Genomic DNA, 22,787 nt, shown 5'->3' on the forward strand with positions numbered 1-22,787 from the left:
AATATTTAATATTGCTTTCTTACCCTTGATGTGTATAATAAGCTTGGGAAAGTAGTGGTATGAATATGTTGTCAGTTATGAATGGGAATGCTCTGTGAATGATTAAGATGTCTAATTGAAATATTTCCATAATATACTAATCCTTTCTAAAAATACTCATATGCATATTTGTGTTTGGGATGCCTATTAATTTATACTTTTTTCCACATCTATTTTTATTTACTCAAATGCAAGAAGCTCTTGTCTAAACTGGGAGACAGGCCTGGCACTTGGCTCAGCCTGAGGAAAATTTGCTGCAGAGGATAGAAAAGCCACATGCCCCTCTTGATGGAAAAGGCTGCCAAAGAGTGGAATGAGCCTCTCCCAATAATTATTATTTCCCAGACTCTATAGGTGTTCCTGTCTCCTTCCTTGGTCTAATTAGAAAACTTTAACAGTGGCTCTTCTTGCAGAGCTGTTGTTTCCTTACTCCCTGATTTTTCTCTTTCTTCCCCACCCAGTATCCCCATGAAGTGAATGGGACCCCAATGTATCTCTATGAAGTGGCCACAGAGTCAGTGTGTGAATCAGCTGCCAGGCTTCTATTTATGAGCATCAAGTGGGCGAAGAGTGTGCCAGCTTTCTCCACGCTATCTTTGCAAGACCAGGTAGGACCAAGAGGGCACTGAGCTCTTGGGGGAAGAGGGTTGGGAAAGAAGCAACAGTTGTTAGCCTTATGAAACTAAATGCTACTTGGATAAATCACCAGAACCAGGCATCCATTCTTAACAGCAGTGAGAAAGTGATTTTTCTTAGCTTCTTGCTATGGCTTCAAAATATCTAGCTATGGAATCCTTACTAAGAAGTGTAATTGTGTTATTTCAGGAAAATTGGATATGATCTGCAAGAAACAAATATACAAGATCATTTTCTTTTTTAGTTTAATTGGAACATCAAATTTAATCACAAATTTTAAAAATCATAAATCTTAATGATTTTTTAAATTGTTAATAAAGCAGTGTTTTTTTAAGAACACTGGAACTGAGAGAAATAGAAGGTGATGAGAGTATTCCCTGGTTAGATTTTGAGAACTAGTCTCATTTTATATTTGCAGCTTTTATTTTTCATTATGATGCTCATAGTTTTGGCCACTGATGTATCAGCATGAAGGATTAAAGGGTGTGTTGCACAGCTCCCTTGATTCTTTAAATGCTTTTAGAGATTTTGTGAACAAATAGGTCTGGTGCATAATCCTGTGATTGTAAATGACAGTAAGAGGGAGAAAAAAATTATGTGCTGTTAAAATTGTGTCATACCAAAACTCAGAAGTTTTATTGTTAGGAATATCATAAATGGCTTCTGCCATAATTTTTCTATCCTTAAGGGAAAGAAAGAAAATGAAGTATTCACAAAAATTGGCTGTTACCAGTACATTCATGGAAATTAATGACAAATTTCCCAAAAGGCTAATAAGTAGTTCCAAAAGCAAAGGATTTGTTTCTTTAATTCATTTTATACCTAATTAAAGCATAATAGTGTCCCTTAATATGAAGTATGTTTCCTACAGAGAGACCTGGCAATGTGCTCAAAACATTTAATCTTCTAGCATGGGATATGCTTTCTTTTGTGGCCTGGACTTTCAGACATGGTTAGAATTAGACATTGTTTACCTTGCATTTTGAAAGTATTATTTTCTGTACTTAATGCAATAAAGCTGAAAATAAAGCATTTTGAAAATTAAACCCTTCGGTCTAATTGTGATTTTGGTTACAAGCCTTCACAATTCAGCTCTTAGCACTCAGAAGGAAATCCTCTCACATAAATCATCCAGGATTACTGGTTTTGGAGAGATTTTTCAAAAACAGATTTTTTCAAGATGGTTAGTTTTTATCTTTGACCAGATTTACTTGTAGACTCTGACCATTTGCTCTGTGTGTGTGTGTGTGTCTGTCTGTCTGTCTGTAAGTTGGCTATTTTTTCTCAAAACAAGTATTTGTAGACTCCTTAATCCAAACAAAATTTACTTACTATCTGCCACTTAGCCCTTCAGTGGAAACCCTTCAACAAGCAAACTGCAGTGAAGTGGAATCCAGTATATTAATTTGGAAAAGGAGCCAGATTTTCATTTTAAATATTCAGTAGCACATTTCAATAGAATGAAAATGACAAGCACCTTGATGCTGTCCACTTATGAGTCTCAGAAAAATCAGGCAGTGAGATGAGGTAAACTCAGCAAAACCCAATTAACATAATTACACCCTGATTTCCCTGCATGCCTCTTGGGAATTAGTGATCATTCTCCCAGCCCAGCCCCCTCAACCCTCCAGGGAGATGGGGGCCCACATCAGCATGCTTAGTCTGGAATCCTCAACCCTGATAATATCAACATTTTCTATGCGAGGAATCTGCCTGCTGACCTGTTGTTGGCATTTCATAGGGCCTGGGTCACCCATGAAGTTTCTAGGTAGTCAGGAACAAATGGATGCAAGGACAAGAAGGGTAAACCCTTTTCCAAGGGAAGCAAAATTGGGGAAATTGGAGTGACTGACTCTCGAGTGCATGTGCAAGTATAGACACCTTTTGAAAAGGAAAATATGAGAAAATAAGGGAAAGCTAAAATATTCAGAGGAAAAACTACCAGGCATTTAAAACACTTTTTAAAATGATAGAAATTTACATATTGAAATTGTTTATAAATTTATAAATTACACACTATATTATATTATACATCTATTGTATGACAGCTGATGCTTTTGGAAGATGCTTGGAGAGAACTGTTTGTTCTAGGAATAGCACAATGGGCCATTCCGGTTGATGCTAACACTCTACTGGCTGTATCTGGTAAGAATTGCACAATTTAATGACTTTGTTGTAGAAATTACCATAAAAATACATTACTGAAAAAAGAACAACATGTAAAGAATAACAAATTCCTGCTGAACAATAGAGTATACCTGTCATTTATAAATCTATATTTAAATGCAAATAATGTTGTTTTGTTGTATTCATGACTGCTTGCATTGTTATTTAAATGCAAATTACTGTGTTTGTTATTATCCAAGAGAAGATTTTATATTAACTTTCATACAATATAGCCAGTTTACATAGAATCAGATATCTTAGAGTGACAATTGAATAGATATTGATATGCAGGATTTTGTCAAAAATCAATATTAAATCATGAAAATGCCTTCATGTTAGAGCATTTATTGCATATTTTTATTCTAGGCATGAATGGTGACAACACAGATTCCCAGAAGCTGAACAAGATCATATCTGAAATACAGGCTTTACAAGAGGTGGTGGCGCGGTTTAGACAACTCCGGTTAGATGCTACCGAATTTGCCTGTCTAAAATGCATCGTCACTTTCAAAGCTGGTAAGCAGATACAAACTGTTGTCTTTTCTTCCAGTTTTGCCATCTCACTAACTCAGTTCAGTTCAGTTGCTCAGTTGTGTCCGAACCCTTGTGACCCCATGGACTGCAGTACACCAGGTCTCCCTGTCTATCACCAACTCCCAGAGCTCACTCAAACTCATGTCCATTCAGTCAGTGATGCCATCCAACCATCTCATCCCCTGTCGTCCCCTTCTCCTCCCACCTTCAATCTTTCCCAGCATCAGGGTCTTCTCAAATGAGTCAGTTCTTCACATCAGGTGGCCAAAGTATTAGAGTTTCAGCTTTAGCATCAGTCCTTCCAATGAATATTCAGGACTGATTTCTTTTAGGATGGACTAGCTGGATCTTCTTGCAGTCCAGGAGACTCTCAGGAGTCTTCTCTACACAGTTCAAAAGCACCAATTCTTTGGCGCTCAGCTTTCTTTATAGTCCAACTCTCACATCCATACATGACTACTGGAAAAACCATAGCTTTGACTAGATGGACCTTTGTTGGCAAAGTAATGTCTCTGCTTTTTAATATGCTGTCTAGGTTGATCATAACTTTTCTTCCAAGTTGTAAACATCTTTTAATTTCATGGCTGCAGTCACCATCTCCAGTGATTTTGGAGCCCCCCAAAATAAAGTCTCTCACTGTTTCCACTGCTTCCCCATCTATTTGCCATGAAGTGATGGGGCCAAATGCCATGATCTTAGTTTTCTGAATGTTGAGTTTTAAGCCAGCTTTTTCACTCTCCTCTTTCACTTTCATCATGAAGCTCTTTAGTTCTTCACTTTCTGCCATAAGGGTGGTGTAATCTGCATATCTGAGGTTATTGATATTTCTCCTGGCAATCTTGATTCCAGCTTGTGCTTCATCCAGTCCAGTGCTTCTCATGATGTACTCACTCTCATCCATCTCCAAGTCCAAAAGAGAGGTGATGGTTTTCAAGAGAGCTGATACTCTTAGTCTGACTCCATTGGACCTGCTTGTTGACTATCCACTTCCAGAGAGTGTTTTCCCCATCTGCATTCCTGTGCTGCTTCTCACAATTTCCTGGTCTTCATTTCTAGTTCCTACACACAGTGGTTCTGAACTGAGAAGTTTCCGGAATGCTGCCGCCATTGCAGCTCTTCAAGACGAGGCTCAGCTAACTCTCAACAGCTACATCCATACCAGGTGACCCTTGTTTGCCTTGAACATGTACTTAAGAAAATTGTTTCCATTGTGAATGCGTGAGCAGGCAGTAAAAAGCCAGTTCAAACACTGCGACTAATTATCCTGTTGCCAAGCTAGTTAATTTAGTTAGAATCTATGCCCTCATCTATATCTAAGGGTAGGGGAGAGAAGCAAATCAAATTAGGTTATCAAAGTGAAAGCACTGCCAGACACCTTACTCTTGTCCCAGATGAACAAGTTGATCCATCAATATAGCTGAACACATCTAGGTGAATGCGTATCACCCATTGGCTGTCTGTAGAAACTCTCAGTCACTGGGGTTCCGGCAGTGCTCCTCCTGGCCCACCAAACAAGCAAATCCACCACAAGGTCTGTAGACCTTCTGTTTCCATTTTCATATGAAAAACGCAAGGCTTTTAAAAGAGCAATGGAACCTTGCTAGTTTACTAAGTTAGGACTGCAGTAGATCTGAGGTTAGAATACAGTTGCTATTCTTTTTTATTCTCTAGATTGATCTTGAAGGGAAGCCCATGGGAACCTGTCTCTATCATCTCAGCATCACCCACAGACACTCTGCTGGGAGTAACTATATCAAATGGGTAGAGGGCACTAATACTTTCGTTACTAAAGGGGGTCAGAGAAACCCTGAGTCACCTGTATTCATTTGGGATGATACCACTTCTGGAAAGATCACCTTATTTCTTTATAAATCCCCTTTTGAATACTAATAAGTAAAACTGTTCCCTGTCCCAGAGTCGTTGAAGGTCACATTCAGAACTCCTATTCCTGAAAGCTTTAGGGTTCACAGCAGATCTTTAGTAGCTGACAGCAACCAGTATCTATTGAGTGCTTACCATGTACCTTACAACCCAGCATGTTGTGATTTTCCCTGAAAGTAGAGGGAGTATATAAACAAATAAATTTGTAAAATGTGAGTTTAAAAACAACAACAACTGTTCCCTGACCATGGAATATCACTGAAACTGTGATGTGTGATAGTGCATGTATATGTTTTTCCAAACTAAAGTCCCATGGCTTTTAAATTTAAAATCCACATTAAATTTTAGAATGTATATAGTAAGCACTTAAGACTTGTTCAGAATTATAAAATGGAGCAGTACATAATTTGGACACTTTTTCCCCCATTAAAAACTAACTTGTATAACATAACTGACCTCTGACTTAGAGTCTTTAAGGTATAAAGAACATCACCCCGGAAGAATATGACACTAGGTATTGATTCAGCCCTTGCTGAGTCCTTGGTTTTTGTAGGGTGGCTCGTGAACACTGTGGGACATGAGAAAGGACTGTCCATTATCATTGCAGGAAGTAGGCAGAAGTGTTCATCAGACCAGGGAAGAGAAAAAGCAAAGTGGGGAGTGAGAGAGATGAATTCTAGTTGGATGGAGTAGGAAAAAAATCTGGAAAGTCTGGTGGGTGTAGAAGACAGGTGAGCTGGTCCTTGGATTCCAGCAGGGGAGAAGGTGACCAACAGGAGCCAGAGAAAGGGCTGGTAGAGGTGGCAGGGGAGGTGCCAGAGAGGGAGTAAGGAGAGTCTGAGAGAACCTGACATTTCGAGAGCTGCTTTTAGGATGACTTGAGAGAGTTAAGGGCTTCCCAGGTGGTACTAGTGGTAAAGAACCTGCCTGCCAATTCAGGAGATGTAACAGAAGTAGGTTCTATCCCTACGTCAGGAAGACCCCCTCGTGGAGGGCATGGAAATCTGCTCCAGTATACTTGCCTAGAGAATCCCATTACAGAGGAGCCTGGGGGGGCTATAGTCAATCTATAGAGTCGCACAGAGTCAGACATGACTGAAGTGACTTAGCACGCACGAGAGCATTAAACCACAAATTAACAGAAGTCTATTTTGGAAAAATGATGAGTATACTACTTCTCCTTTACCCTCAAAACAAAGAAATTATTAAGGGAAGGAACACATCTACTTTGACATAAGCTTTGTATTTCATGATATCAGCTAGAGCTATAATTTAATATTAATGTCTAGAGTCATAAATGTGACAAAACTAACTATACCTTACTTCTTAGCTCCTTCAAGTCAGTGAACATTCTCCTCTAGCACTTTCCTGTCTAGAAGAATCTGAAATCTAAATGAAAAGTTAATGTTGCAAACTGAGCTAATTGTGCATTAATTGTTAAACCTGCAAACTGACCTAATTGTTACAGCCCTGTAAGTGATTTCTCTAATAATCTAGGACATAAGGAGAGGGCTAGAAATTGGCATTTCACACAAACTATACATAACTATGTGTAATAACCATATATAATAATGAACAATTTAGTTATATATAATAAACTATATAGCTGACAATCAAATACATGGATCTGTGACAGATACAGAACAGTTACACTTGAAACAAGAAAACTTCCAGTTATGTATGCTGATGGTTGGAGTCAGGGGCCTAGATATTCTACAAAATAATTTTGAGCAGTCAGAGAGCCTCTTTCTTTCTCTCTCTGTCTCTGTCTCACACACACACATACACATGGTTGTTGTTTCTGGGTAGTACAGTGCTCCACATATAATAAACACTTAATTTGTGTTGACTGACTAACCAGCCTCTTCCTAATTAGAGGATAAAAGAAGTGGGTGAGTAGGTGAGTGGATAATCTACTCACAGAAAATCAAGAGTTAATTGTCTATGAAGTCTCCAAAAGCCATCCTTTCTGTCATTATTTCCCAGTGTTTTCTCACTGGGGGAAACATCAGCACGTGGAGTGGTTGCTGCAGACAAGATGGGGGCTTGTCTAGGCCACCACTGCTTCCCACCCACTGCAGGGGGCTTCTCTCCTCTTCCTGCCAGGGAAAGGAAACAGAGTTGTTGAGAGTAAGTGGCCAAGGTGAAAGGGAAACATGGGTCTTCCTCTACTTTCCAGGAAACATAGGAGATGCTTTCAGCAAGGAGAGCAAATGCGATTTATGTGTTGTTGTTGTTGTTTTTCTCCTGTGGGGAGGCTCCACCATGTCCATTTCAGATCATTAAATGTAGTCTGGCCAGGCAGTGAAAGAGCCAAATGAGATCCTCAGAGGCCCAGAATGAATTGTCAGCCTAGTATCAGGTTGAAGAGAGGGACTCTCTTGTGCTCAAAACTTAGAGACAAGCATGAAAGTTGTTCCCCTGGTCTCTGTTTGCACAGTGGGGTTATTGGGCATTTAAACTCAATGTTCGGTTACCTAACTCCTATGTAGGATATGGTATCTGTCAGTTTCTAGCACTTGTGGCCAGCCATGAGTTGAACCTGGCTGAGTCAGTCTTTTGGGTGGTTTGTGTCAGTGCATGGAGCCCTCCTGTATTGGTAACCTGATTCCAAGCTATAGACTGAAGAAGCATCCGAGCTGCAGTGAGGAGGTGGCTTACAGGCATCTAAAAGCAGCAGAAGATTGAACTTGCACATCTGAGTACAGATATATGTTGGACATCAAGAGAGGAAATTGTTCAGCAATTTCTCACATCTTTAATTATATGCCAATTTCATTGACATGAAAGTTGGGTGGCACTGCCATGCAACAGAGCTTAGTCTTTAATTTGCAGTGTAATAAAGATGGAATTATTCCTGAGAGTGACTAAGTATAGTGCCTGAATAATAATTTGGATAATTGCTCGGAAAAAGAATCCATTTCATTTGAGGGAAATAGCCTGGTGAAGGAGTCTTGAGAATCAGAAAATGTGGATGTTGTCACTAGTTTTTACATCAGTACTAGTGGTTGGTGTCTATACTAGCAACCTTAAGTTTATTATTTGGTCTAAATTGAGTACCATATTTCTTAAAAAAATTTTTTTCCCAAATAAAATGCAAACCCTGTGCTAATGATGAGACTGTCACCACGTGCTTTTGGCAGCGTCATTATGTTCTCTGTGCCTGTTATTCCACCTGCCGAATAGGGACAGTACTGCCTGGATAGGACCCTGTAGTATGTTATTAAAGAGGCTCAGTCAGGAAGTTATGCTGAAGATGATGTGTGTTCAAGGACAGATATTAAGCCTGTTCGTGATGGATCTTACCTTGCTTTCATGGCTTCTCCTATTCCAGATACCCCACTCAACCTTGTCGTTTTGGAAAACTCCTGTTACTTTTGCCAGCTTTACGTTCTATTAGCCCATCAACCATAGAGGAAGTGTTTTTCAAAAAAACCATCGGCAATGTGCCAATTACAAGACTGCTTTCAGATATGTACAAATCCAGTGATATCTAAGCTCTCCAAGTCCCCACTTTTCAGGATGGGACAGTATCTGATGAACTTCTACCCATGGAGAACAAACCTCAACTAACAAACCCTTCAGGAAGCATAAATCTGGGAATGTGTAGCCTTCAGAAAAGAAATGTCAATTGACACGAAACGATTTCAGTAGCTCTGACCTGCTGCCTCACCCAGGGTAGGGCGGCCTGGAAGGAAAAGGGTGTAGAAGGACTGCCTGAGCAGAGAGGACTCACTGCTGCCATGCCCTGGGAGGGGGCCGAATTTGGGGTTGCCACAGGCCGTGCCATTCTGCCTCTTACCTGGAAGATCAGGCTAACTACCAATAGCTGAAACATAAGTAGAACTTTGTTTTCCCTTTTAGCATATAAAGTTGGGTAACCAAATATAGCTCTGTGTATAACATCATACAGCAGCCTTCAGAACTATTTTATGTTGAAGAATTTATTTTAAAAATAATGGTTAGGTTTTAAATCAAAAGTTTTATCAAAAGTTTCCCTTCTATTGTACTGCATCATAAAGTGGCCTTCAGAACTGAATTAATATGTGAAGGGTAGCTTATGCTGTGAGATTTGCTTTTTCTCTATCTTTTTCCTTTCTCTTTCTTGCTTCCTCCTCCTCCCCCTTCCCTTCTCTCTCTCCCCTTCCTTCTCCCCTTCCCCGCCTCTCCTCCTCCTCCTTCTTCTCAGTACCATAGGCCAGGCAACCTTGTCAAAGGAATTGGTGGACGAAAATGAGATTCTCACCACGACTTCAGGTTGGATAACATCTCAAAACTAGAAGAGCTTTACTAAAAGAACCCAAGTCGAGGGAGGATGAATAAAAACAGCAAAACCAAATAAAGTGGAGATGAGTGATGGAGTGAGGCAGACTGCTGTCCCATTAACATAGTGCTGAAACCAAAGGCAGTGGGGGTCCAAACTCATGTTTCAGTGAGTCGCACCAGATAGTAAATGAACAGAAACATGAGACCAGAAGGAATTTCAAGGAGATGGATGCTAAAAGGCTTCTTGATCCATTGCTAACAGCCTGAGACTCTTCAATGCCTTTCAGAAAACTGGTTTCTAGTAAAGCTTTGAATGCCTGCACATGCACACACACACACTTCGTCCTACACTGTAAGCTGCTCCTTTGGTATGAATCTCTACTTACGGAAGTGTAGAAACAAACATTTAAAAATAGCTGCTGTACTTTTCACATTTTGATTTATTAGGTACTAGCACTGAGGGAAAATATTCAGCACTTGGACTATTATAGGATGAGTAAAACTTTCCTTGTACAAAGTGGAATTAACTGATTTGTGAAGTTAAAAGGTTGTACTCATTGTATTTACAAAGAATAAAAAATATATTGAATTTAAATGAATTCTGCCTGGTTTCTTAGCCTCCATCCCTGGCTGGTCTTCATTCACTAGAGACAAGGTAGCAGTGGCAGCTGGTGTAAAAACTGAAGCTCAGAGCACTGCAGCCTGAAGAACTGAACCACAAAGGCAATTTCCTTTTTACAGTGAATCCCATTTGTAAAACGATGAATAAAGAAATAAAACATAAGATTACATTCTCTGCCGCTTTCAAATGTAATTGCATCTGTTAGAAAAATTGCTGTGTGAGGAAGAAAGAGGCCGATTAACAGAGTCTTCATTCACTTACTCCTCTGTTTCTAACTCTCTTGCCAACATTTCAGTCCTGACCAGGAACTTAAGAATTATTTAATGATAAAAAAGATAAAGTGTGAAGAACCATATTGGTGAGTAAGACGTGCAAGGAGCAGTAGAAAGTGAGTTGAGATGTTCTCAGCAAATCTCAGGGCACTGGTCCCACATCCAGAAGCCCGTGATGGAAATCTGAGGTGCTGAAGACCATGGGCACTGTGGGCTCCTCCTGGGCAGCATCTCCAGCAAGAGTCTGGAGCAGAGATACTTGCATCTCTTGATTAAACTGACCTGGTAGATAGCATGTGTGGAAGTTCAGTCAGCCATCAATTCCTAGTCCACTGATTCCACTGAGAAAGAGAAGTTCCTCTTAAAGGAAAGCAAGATACTAAAAAATGTGTACAAGAATGTTCTTTTCAACATTGTAGAGAATAGACACACTGCAGTAAATACAGATGGTGTTACAATAGTTAAAGTGAATGCACTAGAGCTGATGTATAACATGGGTAAATCTGGAATATGATGTTGGGAGTGGTGGTATGTGAATTCCAGAGGATACATACAGATTGGTTTTTATATAAAGTTTTGCAACCTATAGAACAATACTCCACCATGTTTATAGATACACAAATGTATAGCATATGTTAAAAACAAACATGAGTATGGTATGATAGTGGTGTCCTTTGGGAATGGGTGGGATTGGTGGAGGGTACCAAGATGACCCTCCCTCAAATGTTTCTGAAATGGTCTATTTCATAAGACAAAAGAGACTTGGGAACAAATATAAGATCAATGACAGGATTTGATAAAGAATAGCAATGGATTCAAGGCTGTTTATCCATATAATAGTCAATTTTTACTTCAATAATGCTGAATTACTTCCAATAACAAACCTGTATTTCTTGTTCATGGGACTGCTGGGCTGGGCACCTGGCTACAGTTTGGGTGCAAATGGGATCCAGTGTTTCTTCATTCTGGACTAGCATCTTCTCTAGAGCAACTTATTTGTGTGGCAGAGTGTGAAAATGCAAGGGGCTGAGCCAAACCATGCAGACATTTAAAGCTGCTGCTCCCATTACATGTGTTCACTTTCCACAGGTCAAAGCCAAACACAAACACATGGCCAAACCCAACCTCATAAGGGCCGGGAGTATATGCTTCTCATGGAAGAGGAGGGAATCACTGACCTGTAATAAAAGCTATTACAGTCCTAATCTGCTTTAATCTATTTGAAATATTCTCAGCAAAGTTAAAAGGGAGTAAGTTTCCTGTGACATGCCACAAAATACTGATTTCCCAATGGAACTGCCTTTGTTTGGGGGCATCTCTGCCATTACAAAGAAGAATCAAACCTGGCTGTCATAAATCAACTATAGTTTAAAAACAGAACAAAACCCTTGCTTTCAATATTTGACAAAGCCCAGAATTAAAAATCCAGTAGCAATGTCTTTTGGGATTTTGGAATCTCTGCTGTATACAGCCTGGATACTTTAAGAACTGCTTGCTTGGATTTTAAGGCAGACATTCTTTAGGGTTGGTATTGTGGGGGAGGTGCCACAGTTGTCTTGGAATATACAAATTCCAGATATGCAATTTCAATATATGCAATTTGAATATACAAGCAAGAGAAGATGAACCCAGTCCAGTGATGACAGCAGTCAAAGAATAGTCTTCAGTGCTTCTCCTTTGACAACTTTTTTTTCTAAATCTAGGAGGGTCATCTTGCCTGGAAAATCCCATGGACGGAGGAGCCTGGTAGGCTGCAGTCCACGGGGTCACTAAGAGTCGGACACGACTGAGCGACTTCACTTTCACTTTTCACTTTCATGCATTGGAGGAGGAAATGGCAACCCACTCCAGTGTTCTTGCCTGGAGAATCCCAGGGACGGCGGGGCCTGGTGGGCTGCCGTCTATGGGGTCGCACAAAGTCGGACACGACTGAAGCGACTTAGCAGCAGCAGCAGCAGCAGCAGCATCTTAAAGTAGTATTTGCATACAATGACAATTAGATATGGAGTCTCACATTTGTGTTTGAATTACTTTTAGTTGTTCTTTGACTCAGGAAAAGAAAGAGAACGGGGAGGATGTTTAGAAACTGAATTGAGATTCCCAGTTTACCACTTACAGTTCAAGGTTTCAGTACAATTTAGGGGCACAAGAACTGAACCCACTGGCTAGAGACCAGCATGGGGGTTGCTGTCTTTAATCATTTATATAAAAATAGAAAGCTTCTGTGGAGATTGTTTAGTAATGTAAGGAAATATCAAATCACTGTGTTCTGCACTTGTATCTAACATAGTGTTGTTTATATCTCAGTTTTATAAAAAGAAAGGACAAAATCACAGTATTCTAATAGGTCGTACAAGGAACAATATTCACATTGTTATAATGATACAAATGCTAATTATTGGTCTAATTAAAAGTATGATAAAATTTTGGGGAGAAGAAGGAGGAGTGGTGGAGGTACTAAGTCTTCATCTCATAATATTTATAAATTTAAAAATTGCTTTTTTCTTTTATTTATGAGATGATAGATATTAACTAAACTAAACCTATTGTGGTAATCATTTCATAGTATATGTAAATCAAACCATCATGCTGTGCAACTTAAACTTATACAGTGATGTATGTCAATTATTTCTAAATATAACTGGGGGAAAACAAACAAGGTAGAGAGCAGGAAAAAAAAAAGGAAACTGTCTACTTTTCTGAAAGTTACTTGTGTATGTGTGGCTGTCTCTCCCGATGGTACATACGGCTCTACCTCATTCGTGTTACCATCTGCCTAGTACTTCATTGTATGCACTACAGTTTACCCAACAAATTCCTTATTGGTAGACTTGGGTTGCTTGCAGTTTTTTTACTGCAATTAAACTACAAATTAAACTACAAAGTGCCATCCTTCTATGTACACTTCTGTGAACTTTTGGGGTTTTTCTGAAGGATAAATTCTTAGAAGTGGTATTTCTGGGTCAAAAAGATTTGTATGCATTTTAAATTTTGATACATACAACCAAATGGCTCTCCAAAAGCATTGCATCAATTTGTACTCCTGCCAAGAGGGTGTGAGAGAGCCCATTGCATTGCTCAGAATTTAAAAGTGCTTAATCAGACAGGCTTGATGAACACTTCAGAAGCTGTTAGAAAAATACAGAGAATACATATGTTTCAATTATGAATATGCCTCTGCTACTGGACTGATGAAGTAGGTTTCACTTTGCACCCATGGTTAGAGTTTGGTCCCCTAAATTTTGCAGTCCAGGCCACTTATATGAACTTTTGACAGTACCCATATCATGATGAAGGCTGAGAGACATTGGATAAATGAAAATATAGAAAGAACTTGGCAGACACTTTCTGCTGCTAAGAAGCTGCTCTAAGACTTTCAAATCATTCATTTTACAATAACTTTTTATAATCGCTTATGGAGGGAGATCCCTGATGGTCTAGTGGTTAGGATTCTGGGTTTTTACTACAGTGGCCTAGGTTCAATCCCTGGTCAGGCAACTGAGATTGTGTAAAAAAAAAAAAAAGAAAAAAAAGATCATTTATGGAAACTGAAGAATAATAATAACTCTCTATGAGTAGTTCCAGTACCCTTATGACAATGGCTTTTTTTTTTTTTTAATGTAGTCTGTTTTTTAAATCACGATTTTAGATTTTTGAAGCTCATTTTGGAACATGAAGTGTTTTGTTTTTTTTTTCTCTGAATACTTCTGACTTGCATATAAACCATTAGGGAGGGTGGTCAGAGTTTTCTGCCACTGCTGAGCTGGGCTTGTCAGCAATATGCAGAGGGCCTTCTCTCCAGTGGAGAAACCAGGATGTTGCCACATAGCCTGGGCATCTTTCTGACGTACCAAAGTGTTGCAATGTTCTGCTGGGAAACTGTGAGTAGGGTCAAGTATTGAGGAAGCCAAAGTCATAGGTTTGATCCTCAAGGAGTCAGGCTTTGTCTGTGCCCTAGTATCTCTAAAGTCCTTCAATGGGTATGTCCCAGGACGCTGAGCAAGTGGCAGTGGAGGCCTGGGGTCCTCCACTGTGAAGGCTGGAGAACAACTCCCAGCTCTTGTCCCACAAGCGTTATCCAGGGTATCTACACTGACCCAGCCATGAGCCTGGTGGAAGCAGGGCTGGCCAGGGTGAGGAGACTTGGGTTCTAGTTATGACCAATGTGATCTCAGGCAAGTCAGTTAACCTCTCTGCACATCAGTGTTTTCATCTGTGCAAAGGAGCACTAGGCTTAATGATACCTAATTTCCCTTCCTCTTTGGGGGCACCAACTAATGAGATTGATTGGATTTCCAAAGGTGCTCAACCTTGACTACTTGCTCACCAAATCCTTTCATTTGGACAAGTAGTTTTCAATCTTGGCTGCACATAGAATCACTTTGGTAGCTTTTAAATGCCCAGGGCCTAGGCTGCATCCACACCAGAGCAAGTACACCGAAATCTCTGAGGCAGGGTCCAGGTATTTGAAAACTCCCCAATGATTCCAGTGTGGAGCTAAGAATGAGAAGCCCTGATGTGGTCTTTGGTTGAGAGACCTGAGGCTGGAGTCACGTTCAGGGTCCCAGATCATCTGTGTCCCTTGTTCCTCATGCCTGGTTGCGCTCCCCCTACGCACTGGTGACCTTTAAAAAAGTTAATTCTTTCCCCTTTATCCCTGCTCTGGCCTGTCATTGAACTCACCCAGCTGATTGTGGTGCTTATGATTGAGAACCTCTTCTGACCGCTTCCCTTTCCCCAGAAATTAACGTGATCATTAAGGCTTATAATTTCACTCACCAGTGCTATCAATCAAGGGGCTGTGAAACAGAGTTAAGAGTGCTTTTGTAATTGGCAGCAGCCTGTGATTCGGAGCAGGGCATCCAGGGGCGGTGAGCAGGCTGGAGGAGGGGAGAGCTGGTGTTCAGGGAAGGGCTATGCCTCCTTGAACTGACTCCTTCAGCTCTTTGTGACCAGCTCCCCAGGGGTCAGTAAGCTCCCAGCGTCATCTGCCCTGAATATCAAAGGGAGGAAACCAGTTCTTTGCTAGCAGTGCTTCAGGCTACCCCTTGCCTACCCCAGGCTCTCTGCAGTTGAAAGGAAGGTCTCTTCAGGTTCTGAAGAGAGAAATAGGAAAGATCAGTGGATTCTTTATACACTGGGCAACTTGAGTCTTGTCAGGGAGGAGCAGTCGGTCAAGATTATCTGTAGTTCAGAAGTGAGGTTAAGGCTGTCAAGCCTGAGGGACTGACACATTCCTCCTCTGTAAAACCCTTGCTTAGAGATACCTTTTGTGTGTGCTTGGTCACTCAGTCGTATCTGACTCTTTGCAACCCTATGGACTGTAGCCCACCAAGCTCCTCTGTCCATGGGATTCTCCAAGCAAGAATACTAGAGTGGGTTGCCTCCAGGGATCTTCCTGATCCAGGGATTGAACCCACGTCTTCTGCTTACCCGGGCCTCCGGGTAAAGGTAGATTCTTTACCACTGTGCCACCTGGGAAGCCTTAGAGATACCTTGGAACCCCATAAGCAGCAGCTGAGCATGGAGCAGTCATACTCTGTGCCCCATCACCCCACCCAGATTGCCTCCAGGCTTCCTCCTGCATACTGGGAGCTGGTGATCAGGGTGGCCCTGAGACTCTTTTCCCTCTTGGGAGGATTAGGGGGCTGATTCAGTTTCTGCTACACACAGTGTCTAGTGGAATATCTCATACATACATGTAGGGGGGCCAGAGGTGAAGGAGTAGTAATTTTTGAATTAAATATAACATTAAAAGTGACTTTCATTTGATAGTAATACAAGAAATTTGGAGGGGAAAATTATCTATAATTCCACCTCCCTTACACCATTTTTATTTTTACCTTTTTTTCTAGTTCTTACATATACACCTATATATTTTAACATAATCAGTGAACATATTTTCCATTCTGACACTACTCTTAACATTCTATCAATTGCATTCTTTGAGTATCTGTGAAACTTCAGAATTCCTTTTGGTGCTTGCATAATAATTCTGATACTTGGAGTATGCCATAGTTTTCCTCTTTCACTGTTTTGGATAATTATTAACCCAAATGTTTAATAAAATAAGTTTATATTATATGGAACAACATGGAAATATTGTTAAAATGTTTAACATTACCCATGGAAAATGTTAAAATGTAGTTTCCTGGTTCCCACTTCTTGAGATTGGGATTCAGCAAGTGTGAGGTGGGGCCTGAGCATCTGCATTTTGACAATCCTGATGCAGGTGGTCCCAGCACCATAGGCTTAGGCAGGTGCTGCATCTGCCTAAAATAGTCAGATCACACCGCTGCTCTGAACCCAGAAGCTCCCCAGATTGTACAACTGAATTTTGCAGTCCACATAAAAGACCAGTCCCCTGCTTCGGAATGTGTTTACTGAGTTAGTGTGTTTATCAGGATACTTTTCTTCTCACTCATCTTCCAGGGCTCCTTCCAAGTGCTGCCCCCTCGGCAGTACTGGGACCCCAAGACTCAATGTGCTTGCATGCTCCCCGGAAGGGAAGAAAGTCTGGCCAGTGGTGTCATATTTCTGCATAAGAACTAGAGCTCTAGTTTGGTGGTTGCCTAGTGGTTAGGATTCTGGGCTGTCACTGCCATGGCCCAGATTCAGAACCTGATTAGGGAACTGACATCCTGTAAGCTGCATAGTGTGGTCAAAACAAAACAAACAGCAAAACAGAGACCAAGGATGGAAAACCCATTTTCTTAAAAAAAAAAAAAGTTATTGATTTGGCTGCATTGAGTCTTAGCTGCGGCACCTGGGTTGGCCCAAAACACGTGGGAACTTAGCTCCCTGAACAGGGATTGAACCTGCATCCCATTGGAAGGTGGACTCTTACCATCAGGGAAGTCCCAACACATTTTCTCAACAAATTCTTAGAAATCATGACTGCTCCCTTAAAGAACTGTTTTTTCCTTTGTTTGGTCTTTTAAGCAAACTACTGACACGTGCACAACATGATTGAATTTTAAAATGTTATGTTGAACAAAAGAATCCAGACAAAAGAGAGCGCTGGCCGAAGGATACAGAGCTGGGATTTGAAGCCAAGTCTGAGTGACTTTAAAGCTTATCCCCTTTCTACTAGTCCTCAGCTCACCTCTTGGTTTTTAGCCTGGGCTCTGGGTCTGCTGTTAGCGAAGGCCTTGGCCAAGTGCCTTCCTGCATCTGAGAAATGAGAGGCTTGGATGGAATTGCTTCTAAGATTCCTTATAGTTCTAATGTCATATGAGTTTATGAGTCTAGTTCATTTAAAAATTTTACTTACTCTTGAATAGTTAATAGTCATATGATACAGATCCAAAAAGTTCTAAATGGTATGTATACATGTCACAGAGCAGAAGAGATTAGAGAGACATGACAAATAAATGTACTGGGTGTTCTGGGTGGGATCCTGGGACAGAAAGCATGTTAGTAGAAAAGCTGGTGGAAGTCAGTTTGGAGTTTAGTTAATAGTAATGTACCAAGGTTGGCTTCTTAATTTTGACAAAACATTTTGGTCATATAAGATAAGGGGAAACTGAGTGATGGGGTACATAGAAACTCTTTGTATTACCTTTGCAGCTTTTCTGTAGATCTGAAATTATTCCAAAATAAAAAAGCTTTTTCCTCTCACCTCCTCATCCTTGGGGCATCCACCCAGTCCACCCAATCAGGCAACTAATGTTGCTTGTTTTGAGATATTTAATTAATAAACAGAGAAAATATCTATATTGTATAAATATCATTTCTCAAAACAGAAAGTATGTCTGTGAGATAAATTCCTGGAAGTGAAATTCCTGGGCATATAGTTTTGATACTTATTGCCAAATTGCCTTCCGTGAAGGGTGTGCCAATTTAGCCTCCTGCCAGACACTGCGTATGAGGGCCTGTCATTTCACCAACACAGACTGTTGTCTGAGAGACCGGTTTACTTCAGTTTAAGTCAGACTGTCAACTTCCAAAATATTCATGAACAAACTTCTCTAGAATGCTACCAACAGAATGTGGGTCCATTCTGAAGGGTACAGCCAAGGCACATGGGGTGGCTGCTATGGGCAGAAGCAGCAAGGCTCTGAAGAAGTGATAGCAAATGAATAACATTCCTAACTTCAGTCACTACTGTCCTCAGGAGAGGATATTCACAGAAGGCCATTGTTTCTGCTCCCCAGCACACAAAGGGTCAAGCCTAACAAATTTGCTCATAGTGGGGGAAAAAAAAAACCCCAGCAGGTCAAAGTGTTCAGATTACAGGTCCAGGAAAATCCCTTTGCAGAAAGAAGACAGCAAATCCCCAGTGTGGTTGAAAAGACAAAACTTTCTTCACCTCAGAGACTCTTCACATGAATAAACCGGTTAAACATGGTTTGGATTTACTGAACATGAAAACAACTGGATTAAAGTATAATCTAGCCAGAAAGGAAAGGAAATGTACCGAGAAAGCTAAGTAATGACAAAGCAGCAGTGTCTACGTGTGCCAAGAAGGGATGACCATTCCAGTTTTATAACCAAATTTTCTTAAAATGTTTAGCTTTCTTTTAGATCACAATAATGAGTCTCTGCCTGTACTGGTCTCTTTGATAACAACACTGGCATCAAGGCAACCGCGTGAGCACAAGGGACAATGCTGCCCAGGAGGCCGGAGGCTCCAGCTGTCAAGGAGGATGTTCTGGTCTGGGCCCTGGCCTGACTGCCAACAGTCTGTGCAATCCATATGGGAGACAGCATTGCACAGGCACAAGCTTTAGAATCAGAAAGACCTGGATATGTATCCCAGTGTTCCTTTTTTCTGGCTATGTGACCTTGGACAAATTACTTATACTGTCTCAGCTCTTCTTTTGGTAAAACGAGGATAACATTTTGAGGTTTAAGTGAGGTGATAGATGTGAAAAGCCCAGGCTGAAACCTAAGCTCTCAATCAATGGTTGGTTGTTTCCCAGTCTCCCTCTCATGTGTGACCACCAGGTGAACCCATCCCATGCCATGCAGTCTTAAGCGCATCCAAATCATGTTCTGTGACAGGAGGGTTCCAAATTTTTTATACGGAGGGTTCCTAACCTTTTTGTGCCAAAGATCCCTACTTAGATGTTGATAAAATCATGAAACACATAGGAATACAAAAAGAAACCCATTTGTTGAAATACATTTATTCAAGTATTTTTTTTAACCTGTGAAAAATATGTGCCTTTCTTTAACACATTAAATAAGATCTCAGGATGGGTCTAATCACTACAGTAGTTTTCAAACAGAGTATTTCAAGATCTGCAGCATTGTATGTGATATAACCTATCTGCATTTTTAAATTGGTGACAATCACAAGTTATGCTTAACTGCTACTCTGGTTTGCTCCTATTTTCATAATGAAAAAATGCTACGTTTCAGTTAGAGAAAACTAAATATAAAGAGGCAACCTTTTTTCCTATCCAAATTCAGACATCAGGTTAAGAACTCAGGTATGATCAAATATCACCACCTCTGGCCTCGATAATTTTGTCAATCAAAAGCTGTCAAACCAGTGCTCCTTTATCTTACTCTTTCTTTCTGGCTTCACTCAAGATTTTCTTTTGGTCTTTGGTTTTCTGCAGGCTTCCCTGATAGCTCATTTGGTAAAGAATCCACCTGTGATGCGAGAGATCCCGGCTCAATTCCTGGGTCAGGAAGATCCCCTGGAGAAGGGATAGGCTACCTACTCCAGTGTTTTTGGGCTTCCCTTGTGGCTTAGCTGGTAAAGAATCCACCTGCAACGCAGGAGACCTGGGCTTGATTCCTGGGTTGGGAAGATCCCCTGGAGAGGGGACCAGCTACCCATTCCAGTACTATACAGTCCACAGGGTCCCAAAGTGTCAGACATGTCTGACTTTTACTTTCATGTTGATTTTTTGCAGTTAGAATATGATATGCCTGTGCTGTTTTGTTTTGAATTTATCTTGGTATTTTCTCAGCTTTTTGGATCTGTGGTTTGTTGTCTTTAAGTTTGGTAAGTTCTCAGCCATTTAGAACTTAAAATATTTATTTTGCTCTGTCCTTTCCGGTATTCCAGTTACACATGTGTTATATCTTTTGCAATGATTTCACAGTTTTTGGAAGTTTTGTTGTTTATCTGTTGTTTACTTTTTGTGTTTCAGTTTGGGCAGTTTCTACTGATATATCTTAAAGAAAGAAAGAAAGAAAGTCACTCAGTCATGTCCGACTCTTTGCGACCCCATGGACTGTAGCCTACCAGGCTCTTCTGTCCATGGGATTCTCCAGGCAAGAATACAGGAGTTGGTTGCCCTTTAATTCTCCAGGGGCTCTTTCCAACCCAGGGATCAAATCCATGTCTCTATGCCTCCTGCATTGATAGGTGGGTTCTTTACCACCAGTGCCACCTGGGAAGGTCACCCTCAACCTTCACAAATTCAGTATCACAGTATGTGTGATCCTACCAGTTTGTGACTAGCAGTTCCTGCTCAGAGGTGAACAGATTTTGACCATGTCTGTCTAGATGAGCGTGTCATTCCAGATTTGAGGGTGGAGGTTTGCTCTGCAACCTCCATTCTCTGATGGGTGGGCCTAAGATAAGGTGGGTCACTGATTTTTTCACTTTGTCGAGCTTTTCCTTGTTGTGAAGCCAAGGATGCCAACTTTCAAGCTTTTTACACGTTGGGGCTGAAACTCAAGTGGCATTTATTTTAAATGACCATTTCCCTCCCTCCACTTGAACTCATGTGTCCCTTCCCTCCTCACATTTGCCGTGTCTTCTGTCTGTACCTTGTGAGTCTTTTCATGACAGTGTCGTAGCAAGACTGAGTTTCTTGAGAAAGGGCCTTTGTTAACCTCTTGTGTATGTTTACACTTTGCTCATGTAAAATGCTTAGTGTTGCTGTTTGATTTTGCTGAGTCACTTCCATTTATGTCACTCATTCTAAAAGGCATCTGTGGTGAGGTGCTACCCAGCACCCTGAAAACTTCCTTTTGGGCTTTTAAACAAATTGTCCTGGTCTCCAAAATCAAGGTCTTATTTTCTTAGCAAGGTCAGAATAAGGCAAACTTCATTTACTATAAATCAAGATTTACAAAAGTAATTTCTTAAGATAAGTCCTGACTTTTTCTTAATTTCCTGATTTCTTTTCATAATGATATAGTCAGGTTAAGATCAAATCAAACCAAATTCCAGGAAATCAAAGGGCCTTCTAGCTAAGTGCCCAAACATGGCTATTTCAGAATTACCTGCAAAGCTTTAAAAAAAAAAAAAAAAAAAAACCTGGACAGTCTTAAACAGTAATTGTGGTACACAGCTAAGTTTAGGAGCATAAGATATTTCTGATCAATTACCTCTGCATGCCCCAAAGCACTTTTTATACTTAAAATTACAATCACACTAAAAAACAAAACCAATTCACATTCACTCATGCTCATCCTAGAGGACCCTGGAAATGTTACTGGAAATTCATCCTTTCACTCAATCAGTACATCTATTGAGCATTAAATAAAAGCTGGGTAGGTACCAAGTCACAGGCCTGGTCCTAAGAAAGAAGTGCACCAAGGCATGGCTTTTAGAGGCAGACATCTTTCTAGTGTTAATCTAGAGCCATAACATCCTGGGTAACCTTGGGCATATTACTTAAGCTTGCAGAGCATCAGTCTTCTCATCTATAAAGGAGAATATTATTTACTTTATAAGGAGTTGTATGACAGCGATCATAAAGGAACTATCAAGGAAGACATACTCTATCCTCCTAAAATAGTTTCTAACTTGTTTCCCAGTCCAAACACTTGTATATTCTAATAATCACAGCTAGAACTTCCAGATGTTCAAGCTGGTTTTAGAAAAGGCAGAGGAACCAGAAATCAAATTGCCAACATCTGCTGGATCATTGAGAAAGCAAGAGAGTTCCAGAAAAACATCTATTTCTGTTTTACTGACTATGCCAAAGCCTTTGACTGTGTGAATCACAATAAACTGTGGAAAATTCTGAAAGAGATGGGAATACCAGACCACCTGACCTGCCTCTTGAGAAACCTACATGCAGGTCAGGAAGCAACAGTTAGAACTGGACATGGAACAAGAGACTGGTTCCAAATACGAAAAGGAGTACATCAAGGCTGTATATTGTCACCCTGCTTATTTAACTTATATGCAGAGTACATCATGAGAAACGCTGGGCTGGAAGAAGCACAAACTGAATCAAATTGCCAGGAGAAATATCAATAACCTCAGCTATGCAGATGACACCACCTTATGGCAGAAAGTGAAGGGGAACTAAAAAGCCTCTTGATGAAAGTGAAAGAGGAGAGTGAAAAAGTTGGCTTAAAGCTCAACGTTCAGAAAACTAAGATCATGGCATCTAGTCCCATCACTTCATGGGAAATAGGTGGGGAAACAGTGCAAACAGTGTCAGACTTTA

At 40.6% G+C, this 22,787-nt stretch overlaps 1 protein-coding gene across 3 annotated transcripts in view; it reads left to right on the top strand.

Annotated features, from left to right (window-relative positions):
• NR2E1 (nuclear receptor subfamily 2 group E member 1) overlaps positions 1–22,787 on the top strand; it is a 49,949-nt gene that overhangs the window by 11,868 nt on the left and 15,294 nt on the right. The window contains exons 5-9 of one of the 3 annotated variants that reach the window (XM_025294687.2): positions 501–647; positions 2,724–2,820; positions 3,208–3,357; positions 4,432–4,537; positions 5,047–5,286. In XM_025294687.2, coding sequence (XP_025150472.1) covers positions 501–647; positions 2,724–2,820; positions 3,208–3,357; positions 4,432–4,537; positions 5,047–5,140 — 594 coding nt within the window. In that variant the 3' untranslated portion in view covers positions 5,141–5,286. Of the gene's footprint in view, positions 1–500; positions 648–2,723; positions 2,821–3,207; positions 3,358–4,431; positions 4,538–5,046; positions 5,287–8,590; positions 9,981–22,787 lie in introns of those variants that run through there. The other 2 variants (XM_006075353.3, XR_006542421.1) reach the window with 2 other exon arrangements.

This window comes from Bubalus bubalis, chromosome 10 (genome assembly GCF_019923935.1).
Source record: "Bubalus bubalis isolate 160015118507 breed Murrah chromosome 10, NDDB_SH_1, whole genome shotgun sequence".
Lineage (NCBI taxonomy): Eukaryota > Metazoa > Chordata > Mammalia > Artiodactyla > Bovidae > Bubalus > Bubalus bubalis.